Source organism: Daphnia carinata, chromosome 1 (assembly GCF_022539665.2).
Source record: "Daphnia carinata strain CSIRO-1 chromosome 1, CSIRO_AGI_Dcar_HiC_V3, whole genome shotgun sequence".
NCBI lineage: Eukaryota > Metazoa > Arthropoda > Branchiopoda > Diplostraca > Daphniidae > Daphnia > Daphnia carinata.
The window spans coordinates 6,012,902-6,031,423 of NC_081331.1; the positions used below are offsets into that span (position 1 = coordinate 6,012,902).

The 18,522-nt window shown below is 39.8% G+C and overlaps 6 protein-coding genes across 8 annotated transcripts in view; 3 read left to right on the forward strand and 3 right to left on the reverse strand.

Annotated features, from left to right (window-relative positions):
- Positions 1 to 41: 41 nt before the first annotated feature.
- LOC130691181 (uncharacterized) lies at positions 42 to 5,369 on the reverse strand. The gene is made up of 11 exons (XM_057514090.2): positions 4,914 to 5,369; positions 4,566 to 4,853; positions 4,278 to 4,501; positions 4,001 to 4,214; positions 3,716 to 3,938; positions 3,458 to 3,653; positions 2,423 to 2,424; positions 1,624 to 1,732; positions 832 to 1,448; positions 461 to 767; positions 42 to 399 (listed from the first exon to the last, which is right to left on the reverse strand). The coding sequence occupies exons 1-11, from the start codon at positions 5,239 to 5,241 to the stop codon at positions 64 to 66; spliced, it is 2,844 nt and encodes a 947-aa protein (XP_057370073.2). The 5' UTR covers positions 5,242 to 5,369; the 3' UTR covers positions 42 to 63.
- Positions 1,803 to 3,190, forward strand: LOC130691148 (large ribosomal subunit protein mL44-like). The gene is made up of 5 exons (XM_057514056.2): positions 1,803 to 2,050; positions 2,113 to 2,367; positions 2,436 to 2,520; positions 2,582 to 2,885; positions 2,949 to 3,190. Exons 1-5 carry the CDS (start codon positions 1,833 to 1,835, stop codon positions 3,152 to 3,154), a joined length of 1,068 nt encoding a protein of 355 aa, XP_057370039.1. The 5' UTR covers positions 1,803 to 1,832; the 3' UTR covers positions 3,155 to 3,190.
- Positions 5,370 to 6,710: 1,341 nt separating the features above from the next.
- LOC130691141 (TRPL translocation defect protein 14-like) lies at positions 6,711 to 11,678 on the forward strand. 3 transcript variants are annotated; one of them, XM_057514048.2, is made up of 11 exons: positions 6,711 to 7,050; positions 7,299 to 7,366; positions 7,448 to 7,485; positions 7,678 to 7,715; positions 8,803 to 8,931; positions 9,608 to 9,744; positions 9,833 to 9,973; positions 10,033 to 10,225; positions 10,300 to 10,507; positions 10,572 to 10,756; positions 10,928 to 10,968. In XM_057514048.2, exons 1-11 carry the CDS (start codon positions 6,996 to 6,998, stop codon positions 10,951 to 10,953), a joined length of 1,218 nt encoding a protein of 405 aa, XP_057370031.1. In that variant the 5' UTR covers positions 6,711 to 6,995; the 3' UTR covers positions 10,954 to 10,968. The 3 variants fall into 3 exon arrangements, with proteins under 3 accessions (XP_057370031.1, XP_057370030.1, XP_059352405.1); XM_057514047.2 differs by lacking the exon at positions 10,928 to 10,968 and adding an exon at positions 11,169 to 11,678 and having other exon boundaries at positions 6,712 to 7,050; XM_059496422.1 differs by lacking the exons at positions 7,299 to 7,366; positions 7,448 to 7,485; positions 10,928 to 10,968 and adding an exon at positions 11,169 to 11,678 and having other exon boundaries at positions 6,712 to 7,050.
- Positions 11,630 to 18,522, reverse strand: part of LOC130691166 (uncharacterized) — a 78,788-nt gene continuing 71,895 nt past the window's right edge. Inside the window, exons 2-3 of the mRNA XM_057514077.2 lie at positions 12,251 to 12,464; positions 11,630 to 12,195 (exon numbers count right to left, since the gene is read on the reverse strand). Of these exons, the coding sequence (XP_057370060.1) occupies positions 11,733 to 12,195; positions 12,251 to 12,399 (612 nt within the window). The 5' untranslated portion in view covers positions 12,400 to 12,464 and the 3' untranslated portion in view covers positions 11,630 to 11,732. The remainder of the gene's footprint in view (positions 12,196 to 12,250; positions 12,465 to 18,522) is intronic.
- LOC130691182 (heterogeneous nuclear ribonucleoprotein 27C-like) lies at positions 12,726 to 16,043 on the reverse strand. Its single transcript, XM_057514091.2, has 9 exons — positions 15,867 to 16,043; positions 15,518 to 15,725; positions 15,093 to 15,294; positions 14,434 to 14,516; positions 13,979 to 14,086; positions 13,715 to 13,904; positions 13,340 to 13,572; positions 13,207 to 13,276; positions 12,726 to 13,130 (listed from the first exon to the last, which is right to left on the reverse strand). Exons 1-9 carry the CDS (start codon positions 15,923 to 15,925, stop codon positions 12,952 to 12,954), a joined length of 1,332 nt encoding a protein of 443 aa, XP_057370074.1. The 5' UTR covers positions 15,926 to 16,043; the 3' UTR covers positions 12,726 to 12,951.
- LOC130691135 (pre-mRNA-processing factor 19-like) lies at positions 16,209 to 18,451 on the forward strand. Its single transcript, XM_057514041.1, has 8 exons — positions 16,209 to 16,316; positions 16,441 to 16,590; positions 16,649 to 16,790; positions 16,851 to 16,992; positions 17,066 to 17,251; positions 17,308 to 17,493; positions 17,563 to 17,899; positions 17,964 to 18,451. The coding sequence occupies exons 1-8, from the start codon at positions 16,298 to 16,300 to the stop codon at positions 18,311 to 18,313; spliced, it is 1,512 nt and encodes a 503-aa protein (XP_057370024.1). The 5' UTR covers positions 16,209 to 16,297; the 3' UTR covers positions 18,314 to 18,451.

Consider the following 18,522-nt stretch of genomic DNA (forward strand, 5'->3'; position numbering starts at 1 on the left):
ACTTGAATACGAATAGCTTACCCAGTCACGTATTCTGTAAGTTTGCGAAGAAAAATATACGTTTTATTTTTCAAATAAATGGTTCTTCATATACTGTAAGATTTGATTCATCGATTCTCTACCCAAACCTCCTTCGATCCACTGCATTTGTAAGGAAATTAAATTTGCATCTGTTTCCTCCACAAGAAGTAATCCTTTTAAGCAAAACTTGTGACTGTTTTGCTCTTCAGGGATATCTACATCAATTTTAGCTTTCTTCGGTTCGGGCTGTTCCGAAGCTTGATTTGAGATGCGTTTTTCTTCTCGTTGCCTCCTACGTTGATTCGACCATGTATTTTCCTTTGCGATGAACTCAACAGCTTTTCTGTTCTTCTTTTCTTTTACTTTCCTGATCTCCATCTGGAAACAGATTACATTACAGACTTCTGTAAAAAGTTTTGCCCTTTAAACTAGATCTTACTTTTAAAGAATTTAAAAGCTCTACACTTTTGAGGAGAACGCAGGCAACGCTGAATTCTCCTTTAGAGCTCCACCGCTCGCGGGAAATGGAGTAGTTTAAAGGAGGTGGTCCTTTTGCGTTATTTTTCCGCCGACTTTGGGGTGAGTTAGCGAGCACTATGTTATCACAGAAAGTCCAGGCCAAACCCCAACGAGTAGTGCGGCCTTGGCAGAATTCAGTTTCATTCCAAGAACAGGCACCTGCCTCCTTCAGAAGAGCTTTTATTGGAACTAGACTTGATTTGTGGCCTACCATAGTGGTAAATAATCTGAAAAGCAAAAAGCTTCCATCAGTAAAAGAAGGTTTAAGAAAACTAATGCCATTTTTTTTACCTCACACAAGGCTTTAATTCATGACACTCTTTAATGAGATTTTCTATAAACTTAACCTCACCACCTTTCACAGCGATTTCAGTGGCAGAGGTAGACCCACCAGATTTGGGACACATTGGTAAAGGCCTTTTTTCACTTCTTGATTTGGGTCCAAAACTATCACTGTCAAAGAAGGGTGGGTTACACATTGTAAAGTCATACTGTTTGGTGGTGTCAATGTTTCCATGTAGCATGGATTCAGCAGATACTTTTATGACTGTCACATGAGTTTGTAAACAATTACGCTCCAATGTATCCACAGAGCACTTGTAGTTTACTTCATCTGTTTCAGTGGCAGTAAAATGCCATCCTTTCATTCTAGCTGCAAGTATGGGGTAGATACAGCATGCCCCAGTCCCAATATCAATCCCATGTACCAATTGTTCTGTAGTTGGTTTGACTGATTGTAGTAAATCTTCAACCCACAGTAAGTAGTTAAGGCGTAATGGAAGAGTTGGAACTAATCTATCAGGAGGCAATTCCACTTCAAGATTAAAATCTCGCTTTAGAAGAACAGTGGACAGAGCTCTGACTGCAGCTGCATCCTTGAAATCAATTTCGATTTTTCCTGACAGTTTCTGAAATAAAAAACCAAACATTGAAACCATATTTGATAAAATGAAAAGGACACATCTTGTATTACAGCATTTGAATATCAAAATGCATAGAAAGAAATAGAGTGATAAAGCAGGTTAAGTATAGATGTTTTGTACAATTATTAAATGCTACTGAAAACAAAAATGAGATTGTCACCTGCTTTGCGTATTTGCGAAACTCTGGGAATTTGAGTGCCAGTTCCTTGAAGTCTGGAGCAATTCGGTAAGGATTGCGTGGATGCATAACTGAATTCACGTTAGAAAACCTGACAGCAATACAGCAACCGGCAAAACTGATGTTCGTATAACGAGCGAAAAAAGTAACAGCTGATAAACACGTGCGTCTTTTGTTTGAAAAGCCAAAAAATGGCCGCTCTGTGGAAGACATGCCAGCAATGTCTCCGTTATGGATTTTCAAACGTCTCTATTTATACGTCAATAACAGCAGTAAATGTAATTTCCAAGAGAAATTTTAAGGCCCGTTGGGTTGCGCCGACATTGAGGGAGTTGAAACAAAGAAAAGTAGTAGAGGAGGACCGGAATGGAGGTCCAAAAATTTTTCATCGAAGTACTTTCCTTGAATGGTACTATGCTTAAATTCCATAGGTTAATTAACTCAATATTTTAAATGCAAAATCCATTTTAGGAACTATGATGCAGAAATCTTTGCCTTCAGCAACAGACTGGGAGAGAAATTTAATGATTCATCTTTACGAGCAGCATTAACACATAAATCCTACATTGAAAGGGAAACTGCCAGGCTGTCAGAGATTGGTGTGGAATCAAACTTACAGTTCCAAGATAATGAAGCCCTTTCCCAGAAAGGGGGTGAAATGTTGAGCAAGTTTATCAATGGTTATCTGAGAGCAGTATTCACACAAGTACCTGAAGAGCTTATAACGTATAATTCTTTTGCCTTACATTGCTCACCAAGATTTGGTTTTGTAAATTCAAACTTCTTACAATTAGAGCAATGCATGACTTCCTGACTTCCAACCCAACTTTAGAAACTGTTGCGAAACATATAGGGCTCGGTGATCTGATGCTGTGTGCTGTAAGTTTCCACATGACATTTTTCCTTAATCCATGTAAATAATGTACATTTCAAACATTAGGATTTCCCTTGTGAAACAGAAACCTATGTCAAATCCTTTAAGGCAATTGTTGCGGCTTTGGCTGAAAGTTCGGGTGAAGAACGTGCCCGAATTTTTGTTCAAGATCTGGTTGTTACGCAGTTGTATGGTCAAGATGTAAATGAATTGTGGAATCCTGTTGATCCTATAGGAAATTTGACGGCAATCCTCAAGCGGGAAGGAAAAGCTGAGCCAGAATTTCGGCTTATAAAACAGGCTGGATCAAATTCAATTCTTGCTGTTTTCTACGTGGGAGTATATTCCGATAAAAATTTTATTGCAGAAGGTAAATGTACTTTATACGTATTCACAAAAAAATTTGGGTTCTATAAAATTGTATACGATATAGGTGCAGGAGAAAGTTTAGAAGTCGCCAAAGAAATGGCAGCACGTGAAGCATTAAAAAAATTCTTTCACACAGAGGATTCAATGAGGGCGTTGCCATTTGGACGGCAGTTGAAGAACATTCAGTCCAAAATAGCACAGTTAGAAAACCAACCAAATGTACCACTTAGTGAATGGATCTCAGGAAAAGTCGTGTCCGCTGTTCACTGATATCGAAATTCATGTGAATTATACTGAATAACTGGATATGACGGCTGACAAATATAGAGTTTGAAACATTGAACTAAGTGATGGGTATGGCCTTATTCTTGGGTCTGAGCTTCACCAGTGTCGGTAATTACTTGTCCGTCCTTGTTCTTAACACGTATTCTTCCATTAGCGTATCTGGTTTCTGATCGACCATCTTCATAAACTGTTTTAACAGTGCCATCAGGATATTCTCTTCTCTAGTCGACGTTAAAAAAATGTAACGATGAAGTTCCTGTTGTGACAAGATTTTAAAACAAATTTCACCTTGCAAATTGGTGTGTAGATTTCTCGAATGCCAGAAGGAAAGGTCATAACGCCATGTCCTTTGCCATCCGTCCATAGCTTTGTGCCATCAGGCAACTGAGAATCCTCTCGTCCATCGGGATATTTCGTCTTCTGTGCACCTCCAGGATACAAGACATGAGATCGGCCATCTGGATAGGTAGTCTCTATCTGTCCGCTACAAGTAAATAATCCCTTAGCGACACCTAAAGCTTTCATAAGATATTTGCAACACCAAACCTTGAAAATTCTAGAATGTCTGTTCCATCTGGCTTGGTTGTATGTTTCGTCCCGCTATCTGCATAGGTGTATACTACGCTTCCATCAGCCAACTTCTGTTTAATGTCACCGTTGTAGTAGACGACTTGGGTTCCTCTGCCATCCGGCCAGATTTCTTTACGATTGCCATTGGGGTAGAGCACTAGCTTGGTTCCGTCCGGTAATACAGTTTGAGAAACAGTTCCTACGACAGTAATCGTTTATGACAAGGTAACAAACTAAAAAATTTCGAAATTCTAAACAAACCAGATCCTGGACTGGAATTCGTGGCGCAGATTTCTTCCATTTTTTTGGGATTAACTGTTTCACCGACTTTATTTGGTTCTTTCTGGGCATTTCGAGGCGATGGAATGGCTTCGTTAGAAATAACCAAAGCCACCTGTGGACTCTGCGGCTGAGGTTCAGGTCCACTTTCTTCTGTTACTACAGGGAGTGGTTTATCAGATTTTGAATTTTTCGCCTGCATTTTACAAGTACGTTATAGCTATTGGAAATTCTAAGATATTAGCTATATGTAAAATACCAAAGCCCCAGGTCGAAGACTAGCATTTAGACGACGTCGTAAATTTTGCTCTTCTGTACGCAATTTTTCAAGATTCTCAGTTAATTCGCGGTTTCGAATTTCAAGCGTGCGTATCTTTTCCTGAACCTTGGTTTGGTTTGCCATCCATTTATTTTCTTTCTGTCGATGTTCTTCCTTTGTTTGTTTCAACTCTTCCCTTAACCTGCTTAATTGCTCCTCGTTTTCTTCAAAAGAACAAAACAACTTACTTAGCAGTGGAGTTCTCAAAGCTTTTTAGCCAGCAGATACCTTTTAGTTGAGGAAGATCTTTAAGTTGTTCTATTCGCACTCTCTTTTGTTCTTCGCTATACAGCAACTGCAGTCTTCGCTTTTCGTTTTCTGCGTATCGCTTAAATTTTTCTTGTTCCTGTTCCAACTTTTGTTTCGATTCGTCATGTTCTTTCCTTGCCCGACGTACGGCATCGGTTTCGCGTCGGTAGTTTGCTATTTCGCGCTCCAGGCTGGTAAGTCTGGATCGCAAGAGTGACGTTTGATAAACGATACGAGGATCTTCTATCGGTAATGGTAACGCTGCACCTGTTGGAATGATTTAAAATGAAGGTGAATGCCCTACGCGAAATGTAATTTTTAAGATACCTTTCATTTGATTGACGACAGGATCGGATAGGTCACCGAGGGGATTATTATTTTTAAGAAAACTATTGTCTTGAGTGGGAGACGGGAGCTCTTCATTCGTGAATAATGATCGAATCGGGTTGCCAAAAAGTTTTTGGTAATCGGGAAACCCTATTGGGGAAGTAGGCGTTTCATCCAAATCGAAGCAGCTTTCTATAGGACTCGCCGGACGGTCTGACTGATGGCTGGGTCGAATTGTATTGGAAATGTAGGGTGATGCGTGAGATTCGCACGCGTTTTCTTCCGGGATATCTGCCAACCATGGTTTTTCGCAATCTTCGTTTGACATGCTACGTGGCTGATCTGCGTCGACAGTCTCTGCAAAGCGAACATGCCTAGTTGGTTTTCCCGCTTTTTTCTCTGGCGCAATGCCGGCCTCTTCACTATTGTTAACTGAAAAGTTTGTCTGTTTTCTTGAAAGGAAGTTAATAACTTTTGACGGTGAAGGAAGATGTGTAACTCCTTTATCAATGAGTTGGCCAATAAGAGATGAACTGGATGAGAAACTAGCGTTAATATTGGCAAACCGTTCCAAGAGCTCAAATACTGCAAGGTCTTCTTCGTTTTTAGAAGAATTAACTTCTTGTAGAGACTCGTCGACATTTACTTGGGCCTGGAACGGTACAATCTCCATGCTAACTTTAGTATCTTGCAATGGTTCCAAGGGAACTGATTTCAGTTTAACCTGATTTCGCATGTGGGATACTGGCTGTTTATTTGTCTTTGGGGCTTCTTTTGTGGTAGCATTTGTTGTAGAACTAAATGGAATTTTGTTTTCAAAGCATGGGGCTTCTTTTCCAGTAGAAGTTGTAGAACTAAATGGAATTCTGTTTTCTTTTCCGGCTGTTGCTTTGGACTGAGTTCTCTTCTCTACCCTTGGCTTTGAAATCACACCAAACCTTGATATTCCCTGTCCTCTTTTGAGAAATGGGAATTTCTTTGCCTGGCCAGCATTTTGCGATGACAGAACTTGATCTTTACTACTCATTGAGGTTTCTAGCAATTGACTGAATGTGCGCACAGACTTTGGTTTTTTCAGTGGTACATCATCAACATTGTTTGGTGAGGTTATAGAAATCTTTGGACTGTTGCATCTGTTTTCTTTTGGATTCTCGAGTCCTTCTTCCACAATAAAATTGGATGGCTCCAGGGTTCCAAGTGATGTATTTTCTGGGATGGTTGCACCATCACAAGTATTTATCATAGACAGAAGTTTTTTCTGTTTTTCAATCAGAAGCAGTCTTTGTTGTTGCTGTTGTTCTATCAAACGGTTTTTCTGCTCTTGCTGCCAAACCCTTAGTTGCTGAAGCACATCTTCCGACATAACACCATCCGCGGATATTCCACTATCCATATTTGAATTTGAAGCACGTATGCAAAAATTTTTTTCATAAAATCGTGATTCAAAATTACGTTGACGACCTAAAAGTTGAAACGTCAAACAAAACTGATTGTTTGAATCCCGATAGTCGATAGTTTCAATATCGATTTCCATGCAGCAATTGGTTTTATTTCATTTTTCGTGTTTTTTCTTACGTTAAAAATATTAACTGTTGACTCTTAATTGAATTATTTAATTTCATCGAACGCAACAAAGCATTTTTTTTTTCAGAAACATTACCGGTTAATTCGTTCTAACATTTGACGGCAGAGGGCAATGGCTACGTCCTTGACAATCTATTGATGGCCACTACTGGATGGCGGGCTTTACTACAGGAGGCATGGGAGGGGGGGCTTTGGATTTCCTTGCTATCAGCTGGGTTCTCAGCTCGGCTCAAAACGGCTCGGACAGCCAGAGGAGTCTTTTACTAGTTTCTTACTCCGTCGAGTGAGGCAAAAATCGTAGTCAAATCTGACGAAATACTTTTGCCTGTCCGTTTTACACAAATGGCTAGTTTTCCTGTTAGACGTGTTATTTGTGTCTGATCTTTCAAACCGATCGGTCTCGTTTTTGTTCTTCAGTGCCCATCCGTGGTGTGGCGGTTCCTGTTTACTCTCTTTTAATAATAGTTCAGGAACAGAATTTTGCTGATTTCTTCGAAAATGGAACTTGCCAGTGCCAAATCGAAGCGTGTTTATAAAGTCGTCTTGACCGGAGGTAAAAAAATGTGAAATTTCAAAGGAAAACGTCCTAGTGCACGTGCTTACAACTTAGTGCAGCATGGGCGACAGGGGCTTGTCGATGCTTGCCAGACTTTTATTGATTTTTCGTTTTACAAATATTTGTTGGCTTCGTATTTTGAAATATTTCATAAATTACGTTTTCAAGTAGAGCCTTAAAAATTTAAGAGAATAGCCAAATCAAATTTTTGTTTTTTCTTAACTCTGCTCACTGAATTCACTTAGGCCCATGTGGCGGGAAAACAACCGGCCAGTCGAGGCTGTGCACCTTCTTTGAAAATCTGGGATGGAAGGTATTCTACTGGGGCGTAGAGTTTATTTTATTGACGTTAGTACATCGTCATTTTTTTTTATTTATTTATTTTTCATTTTAGGTGTTCAGGGTGCCTGAAACTGCCTCAACTTTACTCAGGTTAGAATCAACGGCATTTGTTCTTGGTTAATCAGTTGCCTGCGATGAGATCGCATGTCGCCGTTGGGCGTTTTTCAAACGTTTTAGCCTTTACCGCCTATTATTTACAGTAGTATTTAAAATAATCTCCTAGCATGTTATCTCTAAGCAATATTTTCAGCATTTTTTTTATACGCTTCGTTTCTCATCTAGTGGCGGAGTGAAGTTTGCCGATCTGTCGCCTGAAGATGGTAAGATGCAATTCTTTCTAGTTTTTTCTAAATTTAGTTACTTTCCCTTTGTCCCTCGTGATTCTTGAAGACTCGTGTGTTGCATTCATGAATTGTTACTCGGATTTTAATTTCGGAACGGTGCTCATACTCTGTCATATGATGTGATTGATGTGACTAAAAAACAAGTATACGATAGCAATAGTGGTTTTTTAGGCTCAAGCTCAGGGTCAAGTAATGCAGTTAACGATCCATTATACGGGCAAGCGAAATGAAAACCTTGGGTCCTTTCTGATCGATGTCAGCAGCGCTACTGTATTCCTTTACAAAAATCGGCCGTAGTCCGTGTTTCTGCTTTCGAATTGTTAAGTTTAAAAGGGTAAAAATAGCCTTCGTGCGTCGGGAAATCTGCTGGTTGAAGGAGCTGCCTGGGTAAACGTGTTTGTCAGCATGGCTCGCGAGCCCCCCTTTTGTTTTCTATTTCATTCTTAGTTTCTTTCTTTCTTCCTTTTCTCGGTTGAAGGGAGAAGATGGTCACCTGCCAATAATGTGCCCGGATGGTGTTCCTCTACATATTCTCCGATTGACGTAATGCAGCAGATGCCTTTAATGTTCCCCGTATTCGTTGGCACGGTTTGTAATTGTTTCCTCTCGTATTGTGAACATCAGGATAGGAAAAATTGCGAAACTTTGCCATGTTTCCTTTATGGATGGGTTGGATATCGCTCCTTCATGTAAGATGACATACGAACCTCGTATGTTAGGGTCTAATTTGCTGGCAAGCAAAGCCTTTTCACTGCGATTTGTTATCGATGGGAACCGGCTGCAAAATATTAACGGTTAAATGAATGCGCCTTACCCGAAGTTTAGTCGATTCCCGTTATCCGCTTTCACCGATCATGTATCATCCGCGTATCATATTGGGGCGATCGAACTGAATCATTGATGGTCCATCTCGTCCCTACCGATCGTATGTCACTATATCGGAAGGACGCGATCAAATATACATTCATCCCGTATTGATTGGCCATGAGACTGTTGTTTACCGTATAGTTAACACAGTGTAACTCAACCAAAGTTTAATTTCACTTTATTCTCTCCAACGCAGCTATCATGTTTCAAGAAAATTTGCTGAAAACGATGATTCAAATGGAAAACACGTTCTTTGCGTTGGCTGAACGATTCAACCGTGATTGCATCATCATTTGCGACCGAGGAACCATGGACGCATCCGCCTGTAAGTTGTTCTACATGATTCACATTTCGTCTTCGTTTCGTCTTCTAAACTGAAATGTCAAGTTACAATAGCTGTGGGAAAAATAGTTGGATTGACCATTGCAATAGGGACATGCTGGTAAACTAATACGAGTGATCTAGTTTCACCTTCGATCAACCGCAAAGGTATCAAACTAAAGGAAACGAGATGTGCAGTTCGTGCAGCAACTGCGTTATTCTTCAGACACGCACGAAAGGAAAATGCAAGTGCACAGTATCGATTGCTGATGCATTATGCAGATTAAATGATTTAACCAGACTTTCCATGAATAACTATTGCGACTAGACCTTAATTCTGTGGTTTACTGATTGCAATTGGAAGTTGGGCGTGTAGACTTAGTGCGATTGCCCTTGATCTCGTTAATCGTAAGTTTCATGTCGAATAAACAAAACTGCTGAAGGTTATTCGAAACACGTTCAGTAACGCAGAAGAAATACCCTTGTGATGTTTTTTCTGATTAGTCTGACAAACAGGCATAGAACATTTATCAGTTAGGTGTAACAGTTAAATTATGCCTTAGATAGCGAGATATGGTGTCCTTTTATATTTATTTGTTAATTCCTATATCTTGCGTAAATGATCCACACATGACTGCATTCGTGCCTTTTGTTAAATTTTTTTTTTTTATTTCGTTTAGTTGTCTCAAAAGAAGTTTGGGAGCAACTGATGAAGACAAACGGGTGGAATCCGGTCGAACTGAGGGACACGAGATACAATCAAATCATCCACATGGTGTCAGCAGCTAAAGGCGCTGAGGACTTCTACACCACCGAGGTAAAATAATGCTGCATAGCTGTAAGAATCTTCAGCGCTTTGTTATTTTATGTGATCGTATTTTTTTTCTTTACATTAATCAAAACAGGATCATTCTTGTCGAAGTGAAAATCTTGATTTAGCCCACACCTTGGACGATCGTGCGGCTGAAGCCTGGATTGGTCATCCTTACTTTGATGTTATAGACAATTCGACTAATTTTGACACCAAACTTCGTCGAATGATAAGCGTATGTTAAACATGAGTTTTTATTTTTATTAGCACTGCATCTTTTATAATCAAATGCAGGCTGTTTGTCAGCGGATGGGCCTGGATACTGGTGATCGGCTGGAAACCAACGCAAGGAAGTTAAAGTTTCTGGTTCGTTCGCTACCTGATGATAGTAAGTTTCCTCCCTTTGAAGACTTTGATGTCATTCATGACTACTTGCAAACAAATTCAAAGAAAACCCAAGCCCGATTAAGAAAGAGAGGTCAAAAAGGTGAGTTACATGATCTTAGATCACAAAAAATTGAACTGCAGTGAGCATGTATTGATTGCATGCGATATTGGTAGATCGTTGGAGCTATACTTTAACAGTACGTCGACCCGAAGTACGCGGTCAAGTGGTAGAAATCAAGACGCAAATCACAAGCAGAGACTACTCTAACATGCTAGAGCAACGCGATCCATTTCACCTTACCATTTTAAAGAAAAGACGCTGCTTTCTCTACCACAACCAATATTTTCAACTGGATATTTACAAAGAGCCTTGCCATCCAAGGTATACTTAGCGATTGGATTTTGTCCAATATAAACAATTTACAAGAAAACACTCTTCATCACAGATGCCATGGCTTAGTGTTGTTGGAAACATATACGACACAGTCGTTGGAGGAATTCCAAGCTCATAAGTTGCCCGATTTCCTCGACATCGTCGGTAATGTGACGGGTGACCCAACCCACTCTATGTACAACCTTTCTCTTAAAGAGGAATGGTTGAATAATAAAAAGTTCTGCTTCAAACTAGCAGGTACGCAATAATATTCAATGGTAATGATTAGTTAATTACGATGTTTTTGTTTGCTCGAAAATTGGGTCGAATTTCGTAATGTCCAAGGGGAGATTTGATAGACAGTGGGATAAAAATTGCATTTAGTCTAATGATGTATTAAAGGTTCCGTATTTTAAATTATTGACTCAGCTGAATTGCACGAGGAATTGGGCTGAGGTAAGGATCATCGAGCTTGATGGCTAATGCTCGAATCAGATGCATGTGTATCATAGGAATCTTTATTCACAAAATTTGTTTAGCAATTCACTATTTTTCCTACAGTATCGCTGTTTCTGCTGTTTCCATTTTGTTTTGTTTTTTAAATTAGTTTCTATACATTTCAACTGATACGTGTTTTCCTTTTTCATATCGGAAAATCAAATACCAACAGCCGATGATGAGGATGACCTGACTGGAAGCCCTCGAACCAATGGCTGGGCGGGGCCACACGTAAATGGAGTTTAAAATTAAATTTTCAGCACGTACGGTTTATAGGGCTCAACAAGCAACCTACTATTCATCTGATTGCTACATGAGTCTCAGTTCTTATTCAAATTGTTCAACTCAATATATCGACTCCCTCACGTTATACGACAAAGAAGAAGATAAGGAAACGGAATAGTAATGGGTAGCCTACACTTGACTCTCATGATAACTAGGTTTCTTACTGCTGCTTTGTAACTAGAAAGTTGCAATACGCTCGTTTTACAATTACTAGCTAGTCTACTAAACGATTGTCACCGACAAATTGTAGCACCTGGCCGTCAATACTGAGCGACCATGTTACATTTTCTTCATTTATCCTTTACAAGTGCATTATATCCCATGTAGTATTAATATCATTAACCCTCATTTTCTTAGACAAATACAAACACTGTATTTTTGCAGTAGTAAAACTGAACACTTTGTGGATTATTTGAACAAGTACATATTGGTTTTGCTTTGAAAATTCCTTTTAATGGTGCTGATGGAGTCTTACTTTTTTCTCCGATGGATTGCCCATCTGATCACCAGAATGTCTTTTTGTTGAACATCTAGAGTTTTGGGATATTGTGGGGTTTCCAGTGCTATCATCAAAGTCTGGGCTGCATATGCTATTTTCCAAAGGATCTACTTGCTTTTGTTTCTTTTGCAACAATTCTGAGTCATGAGCGAAGACACAGTTTGATCCAAATCTGCATCTACCTTTTCTGTAGTTCCAACAGACCTTTCTTCCATTTATTTCTTTAACATCTTCAAGTTTAGGTGCAAATTTCACATGTTTTTCAAGTGTTCCTTTTTCTGCATCTTCAGCTTCCTTGTAAGGATTTGTGAAGACAGAATGTTTTGTAACAGTTGGTTCTGAACTTCGAAAAGGGTTCTTTAAGTTTCTTGAATATTTATCCTGCAAAGAAAAATCATCTGTTTGATCTTCATCCCTAAAAAAGAAACATTCAGAATATGGCCTACAGCTCTCATGGAAATATTCCTTACCCACTACTACTATCATCAACAATTTGAAAAAAGTTAGTTTTCTTTGTTGTTGCAGATTCTTCAGGTAATGGCAATTCAATGTTTTCGGTTGTTTCTGAAGTGTCGGACTCATCAGATCCATAACCCACCAAAAGATTTAACGATGTCATTTTTCTTGTTCACCAGGAAGCCTAACAATTAATTAAACTCGCACTGCCACTGAATAATTCCTTTTCTTGTTTGGTGTATGATTCAATAACAGCTCTAGAAAACTTTGCAGACGATCTTTCATCATAGTAAAACGGTGGCCATCTATGAAGAAATGAAATGCAATGACAAGTTCTATGATCAACTATCAGTTTATTAAATATCCAACGGTAAATTGTAATAATCCTCGAGTAGAAAAAAACTAGCAGAACTGCAATTCAAGCATCGTGTAATCGGAAGTTTGGATGTGCAATGATTCGGAAAAAGTTAAAAAAATTGCAAACAAGAATTTAAGACCTAATAAACTACAGTTTTATTCGAACGTTATGCATCGAAAAGTCATGAATAGCTCAGGTTCAGAACGTAATGTAAGGGTGGGATTCAAAGAGAAACGTGGAAACGATACAGACAAGAACACACCGAATGCACGATACGTTGGCCATCATTCAAACTTTTATCCAGCTTATAGCTAGACAATGTGCAACTTAAAACACAAAAACAAGAACACGGATCTCTCAGACACCTCCTCGGCGATACGGGTGATATTGAGATTGCGACGGTTGGTGATGGTGTCCACCTCTTTGAGGACCTGGCCCTCCAGGACCGGCAGTGCCTGCTCCCGTTCCTGGAACACCGATTCCATTACCAGCAGGTGCTACACCAGGGGGTGGAACTCTTTCGGGATTGCCATAGCCTTAGAGGAAAAAAGTTCGAGAATATTAGATGTTCCAAAATTATATTTCAACAAGTATTGTGAATTTTTTTCTTACCTTGCCCACCACCGTATCCTTGGGCACTAGCGTCCTGAGCGTAACCTCCTCGGTACCCTTGGTTTACGTCCTAAGAAGAAAACGATAAGAATAAATGAGATGCTTATTCTCTTAGCTAAAAAAGTTTACTTACTGTGCCATAACCATTGGTTCCGTATCCAGCACCATACTGAGCAGGCTCTGTTTTCACTCCAGGGACGCCAGGACCGGTGGGTGCAGCAGCACCCGGAGGACCTCCATTTGTAGGATTTGGACCTCTACCATACATGTCCCCATTGGGACCTGGGCCACCAGGACCTCCTTGAGGGCCTGGTCCACCCCAGTTCCAGTTGTTGTATCCACCTTGTTGCGGTCCACCTTGGGGGCCTGTATGGTTTAATACGTTCTTATTTTTATTCATCTACTCGGTACCAAAAACAATTCAATTCACGGGAAAACTTCTATTTAGGAAATCTCAGCCAATTTATCTTCGAAATATATCCTGGAGGAGAGACAATAAATGCATTACCATAACCATAACTGGCTCCTGGACCCCCTCCATAACCTCCCCATTGTCCTTGTGGGCCCCATCCTTGATATCCACCTTGGGGTCCATATCCGTAACCTCCTTGATTTGCCGGTCCACCCCATCCTTGATATCCGCCACCCATGGGCGGACCCATCGGTCCTCCCATTGGGCCACCCATAGGTCCCATACCCTAAAGGAAACGGGGAAAACAATTATTTCAATTCTATAACAGATTAAAAGCCTTTCAGTGACAGGTGAGCTTACCCCATGCATCCCCATGCCGGGACCTTCCCATCCACCATTGTGTCCTCCACGCCTCATTCCAGCGGATGATCCTCGAGTGTCGCGGGGCTCAGCCTTCTTGATTTCAACCTACATTTCAAAACGATTTATTATTTCTTGTAGTCATCAATGCTATTTCTAACATTAACACCATTAATTGCAGTTCTTCTTTTAAATATAATAAAGAGAGCTCACCACCGACCTTAACTTGTTACATTATTGATTAGCGTTATCTATTGTTCTCTTACATGTACTAGTACAGACACCAGCTTAATACGACGGTTGGATACATTCTCTTAACAAACTTTAAAATATAAGAGCAAGTGTCGGCGAGGTTTAAACAATGGTGAGCCCTGATTATTAATACTTCCGACTTCCATTTTTTCACAAAGAATGAAGGGAGAGGGACATTGGTTGTTTGTTTGATGATAGAATACCTGTTTTCCATTGATTGAAACATAGTGTTCACCACAGCAGCGATCCACCGACTCCTCCGATTCAAAGGTCAAAAAGCCAAAGCCTGTCCCAAGGTTTTCCAAATTGCTTATTACACGCGTAAACAACTATGTTTTGCTACTCTTTGCTTTCATCTCATGAATAATCATTCAAAGCAAGCTTGGGACAGGCCTGACTTAAATTATTTGCCAACCATAGCTTTGACTGCAGAGTTGATGAGTTTGATACCGGGTTTCTAATACTTGGAGAGAAATAAATCTAATACTTTGAGAAGCATTAAGTTCTAGAGTAGTGAGCATGAAAGAAATATTGACTGCAACCCAAAGGGTACACCAATATTCAGTCACTTGTATTCCACCCTCCCATGTTTCTTAATGGCATCTTATCTACTGTTTAAAAGTATCAGAAACTTTTCTTTTGAGCAGTAGAAGTAAATGTGGATAGGAACTTAGCCACTTGCTTACCTAAGGAAATAAAATAACCACACTATTAACGTTAGCACAGTTAAACGAAACCATCCAATCTTCGGAACATAGCCACTTACACTTTCATCGCACATAAAGTATGAAGGACATTTGTAGTTCACTTACGCGATATTTAATTAAACTGAGTTGCCCACTAATAAAGGAAAAACACTCACCTCGTGATTTTTTCTTCTCCTGGTCGTACATGATGACGACTTCAGTAACTTTCCCGTACTGGGAGAAGAAGTTGCGAAGATCTGTTTCGGTCAAGTTCGATGGAAGCCCGCCTAAAAATACTTTGTATCCATTGCCTGTCCCCATACTCCGACGAGGAGCGCGCACCATTTCAGCACGTGGATTACATGGCTTGGGATCAATCTACAAGGGGAAATAACAGGTTAAGTTTAAAAACAAGAACTCTAATTTTAAAAAACAGTTGTAGGAAGATATTGAACTGGAATCCCAAAAGTGATTTTTTGTTCAATTACTTTCATTTCAATGTAGCAACACAGCGAAAGGAGATAGAATTGTTTAAAATTTTTATCACCGCTCAAGTGGTGCAAGGAAAAAAAAAAGAAAGTATTATTTCCAAAGAACTTACTGTACGGTTATCAAGTATATGGGGTGTATTCTGGAGAACCAAACCAACATTATTTGGATCAGCAAAAGTAATGAACCCAAAGCCCCTTGATCTTCCAGTTTCTGGATTCTTCATCACCACACAGTCAACTACTTCACCATATTGGCTGAAATATCGTAGTAAGTTGTCGCGAGTCGTCTCCCAGCTTAAGCCTCCTATGAACATTTTACTGAAAGCAAAGGCAAAATTACATCAAATGCACATCTATGCCAGGTCACGAGCAGCTTGAGGTACGGCGTCAATCTCGTCATGGCCTCAGGTCTCTCGACAGCCTTACACGTCAACACTATTTTTAGAAATATGTTCTTACCCTTGCTCGTTTGAGCTATCGCCACCCTCTTTTCCAGGAAATTTCTGTTGAGAAGTCATTTTCGGTCTTTATGTGAATAACAATAAATGAGTGTTTTCTGTTCCTCGACAAGGTGAGTTCCGATCAAACTTAATAACGCTTGGGTATGCTTGGAAATGGCCGGCTTTTCAGAGTTTGCAACGTTGCCACTGTATCACTAGCTTAAAAGAACAATTTAGAAGAATTTTATTTTTTATCATAAGAAATATATTTTGTTGTAGAACTTTAAATATAAATAATTATTTTAAAAAAATTTACGTAATGATCTGTTTTGAAAGAAAAACGGCTCGTATTCGAATCGACGAATGAAGCGCTGAACTGAACACCGTAGTTAAGCCTCTGTTTAGTATATCCGAAAGCCACTGTACCGCATTTTGTCGCACATTTTAACCATGGCGCTCTGTTGTTCACGTAAATATAAAATTAAATCTTTAATTAATACTTCATAATTCATTTGTCATAATGATGATACCAAAAACAAATAGATATAATCATATGGTAGTCAAAACTTGGTTTGTTTTTTTGTTTTTTCTAGTGTCCAACGAGGTTCCCGAGCACCCTGTGGTCTCGCCGGTGTCAGGATCGGTGTTTGAACGTCGACTGATTGAAAAGTATATTGCCGATAATGGAGTCGATCCCACGAACGGAAAAGAAATAACCATTGACCAACTCATTGAAATAAAAAGTATAAAAATTTGCTTTTTTTTTGCTCAACAACTTTTGCCTATTAATTTTGTGTTTAGCACCTCCAATTGTGAAACCCAAAGTACCATCTGCAACAAGCATTCCAGCAGTACTGAAATCTTTACAAGATGAATGGGATGCTGTAATGCTGAATTCATTCACTTTGAGGCAACAGTTGCAAACTGCTCGACAAGAATTGAGGTATTTAAGAAATCATATTTGTAGCCATTTAGGTTACTTAGCCTAATTGTTTTATTCCAGCCATGCCTTGTATCAACATGATGCAGCATGCCGTGTTATTGCACGCCTCCACAAAGAGGTATCTACAGCTAGAGAAGCACTTGCAACTTTGAAGCCACATACTGGCTATGCTGCTGTCACTGCTCCTTCTGTTGCTACCTCAGTAAGAAAGAACCCCCACCCCTGAAAAAATAGTAATAAGATTGTAGTATTATTGACAAACTGTTACGAATTAGGCTGAAGTTGGAGGAGTTGCAGCACAGCCCATTGAAGCAGCCGGACTAACACCAGAAATTATTTCACAATTACAAGATAAGGCCACTGTTCTTACGCAAGAACGAAAACGTAGAGGCAAAACTATGCCTGAAGGTTTGGCTACAGCAGAAGCAATAAAAGGATACAAAATTTTGGCATCTCATCCAGTAATTACAGTTTGCCCCTGTAGTCTTATTCGAACTTAACATATTATCTTTTCTAGGCGCTGCACAGCGCCAGTATGCCTGGAATTCTGACGATGGATGTTCATGCGGCCGATACCTCACATATCTTGACTGGAGGTAACGATCGATGCGCGACTGTTTTTAACAAGGATACCGAACAGGTTGTGGCTGTCCTCAAGGGACATACAAAAAAAGTGACCAAAGTACTTTATCATCCAGAAGAGGTATTTTCGTCAAAAATATTACTATTTTTATTTTTGTTTAATAGGATTCTGATGTTGCCTGTTTTACAGGAAGTAGCGATTACGGCATCCCCCGATGCCACCATTCGCGTTTGGAATATAACCAGCTCTTCGCAATCTGCCATTATTCGTGCTCATGATGGACCGGTAACAGGCTTGTCACTTCATGCAACAGGAGAATACGTACTGTCGACCTCCCTGGATCAGCATTGGGCATTTTCTGATATTCGGGTTGGACGATTGTTGACTAAAGTAGCCGATACTGATGGAAACCCACTCACAACGGCCCAATTCCATCCCGACGGACTTATTTTTGGAACTGGCACACAGGACTCGCAGATTAAAATTTGGGATTTGAAAGAGCAATCTAACGTTGCCAATTTTCCAGGTAGATATTTAGAAAGCATAACATGAATATGGCTCTAAATAATTTTCATTTTTTATGAGAGCAGGTCATTCGGGTCCGATTGTTGCATTATCGTTCTCGGAAAACGGCTATTACTTAGCCACAGCTGCTGAAGATTCTTGTGTCAAACTTTGGGATTTGCGCAAACTAAAGAACTTCAAGACGATTCAGCTTGACGAAGGCTACGAAGTTAAGGATCTATGCTTCGATCAAAGCGGTACCTATTTGGCTGTGGCTGGCACGGACGTTCGTGTCTATCTCTGCAAACAGTGGGAAACACTAAAAACCTTCAATGACCATACTGCTCTAGCAATGGGTGTCCGATTTGGTAACCATGCGCAGTCCCTTGCATCTGTCAGTATGGATCGTACACTTAAAATTTATGGCATCGAGTGATCCACCGTCTACACGGTTGAGAGAGAGGGTTTTTTAATGAAAATTTTTTCGTCCTATCTTTTTTTTTTTTTTTTTGCTGTAAGGTGCAATGCGCATCAAACTCTCGTCCTCACAAATACACGCGTTTCATTTTTTTCCCATCAACTTATGAAGTGCTGTTTTCTATCGATAGCTTATTATTGATCGATGAGTAAGCGAAATGTTTTGCC

Coding starts and splice junctions, on each gene's coding strand:
- LOC130691148 (XM_057514056.2), top strand. CDS start 1,833: ATGGCCGCTCTGTGGAAGACATGCCAGCAATGTCTCCGTTATGGATTT. Junction 2,368..2,435: donor GTACCTGAAGAGCTTATAAC/GTATAATTCTTT, acceptor TCTTACAATTAG/AGCAATGCATGACTTCCTGA. Junction 2,886..2,948: donor TAAAAATTTTATTGCAGAAG/GTAAATGTACTT, acceptor TATACGATATAG/GTGCAGGAGAAAGTTTAGAA.
- LOC130691181 (XM_057514090.2), bottom strand. CDS start 5,241: ATGTCAAACGAAGATTGCGAAAAACCATGGTTGGCAGATATCCCGGAA. Junction 3,939..4,000: donor GAATTCCAGTCCAGGATCTG/GTTTGTTTAGAA, acceptor TTACTGTCGTAG/GAACTGTTTCTCAAACTGTA. Junction 3,654..3,715: donor GACATTCTAGAATTTTCAAG/GTTTGGTGTTGC, acceptor ATTTACTTGTAG/CGGACAGATAGAGACTACCT.
- LOC130691141 (XM_057514047.2), top strand. CDS start 6,996: ATGGAACTTGCCAGTGCCAAATCGAAGCGTGTTTATAAAGTCGTCTTG. Junction 7,716..8,802: donor CGATCTGTCGCCTGAAGATG/GTAAGATGCAAT, acceptor TCTCCAACGCAG/CTATCATGTTTCAAGAAAAT. Junction 9,745..9,832: donor AGGACTTCTACACCACCGAG/GTAAAATAATGC, acceptor TAATCAAAACAG/GATCATTCTTGTCGAAGTGA.
- LOC130691182 (XM_057514091.2), bottom strand. CDS start 15,925: ATGACTTCTCAACAGAAATTTCCTGGAAAAGAGGGTGGCGATAGCTCA. Junction 15,726..15,866: donor GATAGCTCAAACGAGCAAGG/GTAAGAACATAT, acceptor CTTTGCTTTCAG/TAAAATGTTCATAGGAGGCT. Junction 14,517..15,092: donor GGAGAAGAAAAAATCACGAG/GTGAGTGTTTTT, acceptor ACCTTGGGACAG/GCTTTGGCTTTTTGACCTTT.
- LOC130691135 (XM_057514041.1), top strand. Junction 16,591..16,648: donor CCAACTCATTGAAATAAAAA/GTATAAAAATTT, acceptor TTTTGTGTTTAG/CACCTCCAATTGTGAAACCC. Junction 17,252..17,307: donor AAATTTTGGCATCTCATCCA/GTAATTACAGTT, acceptor TATCTTTTCTAG/GCGCTGCACAGCGCCAGTAT.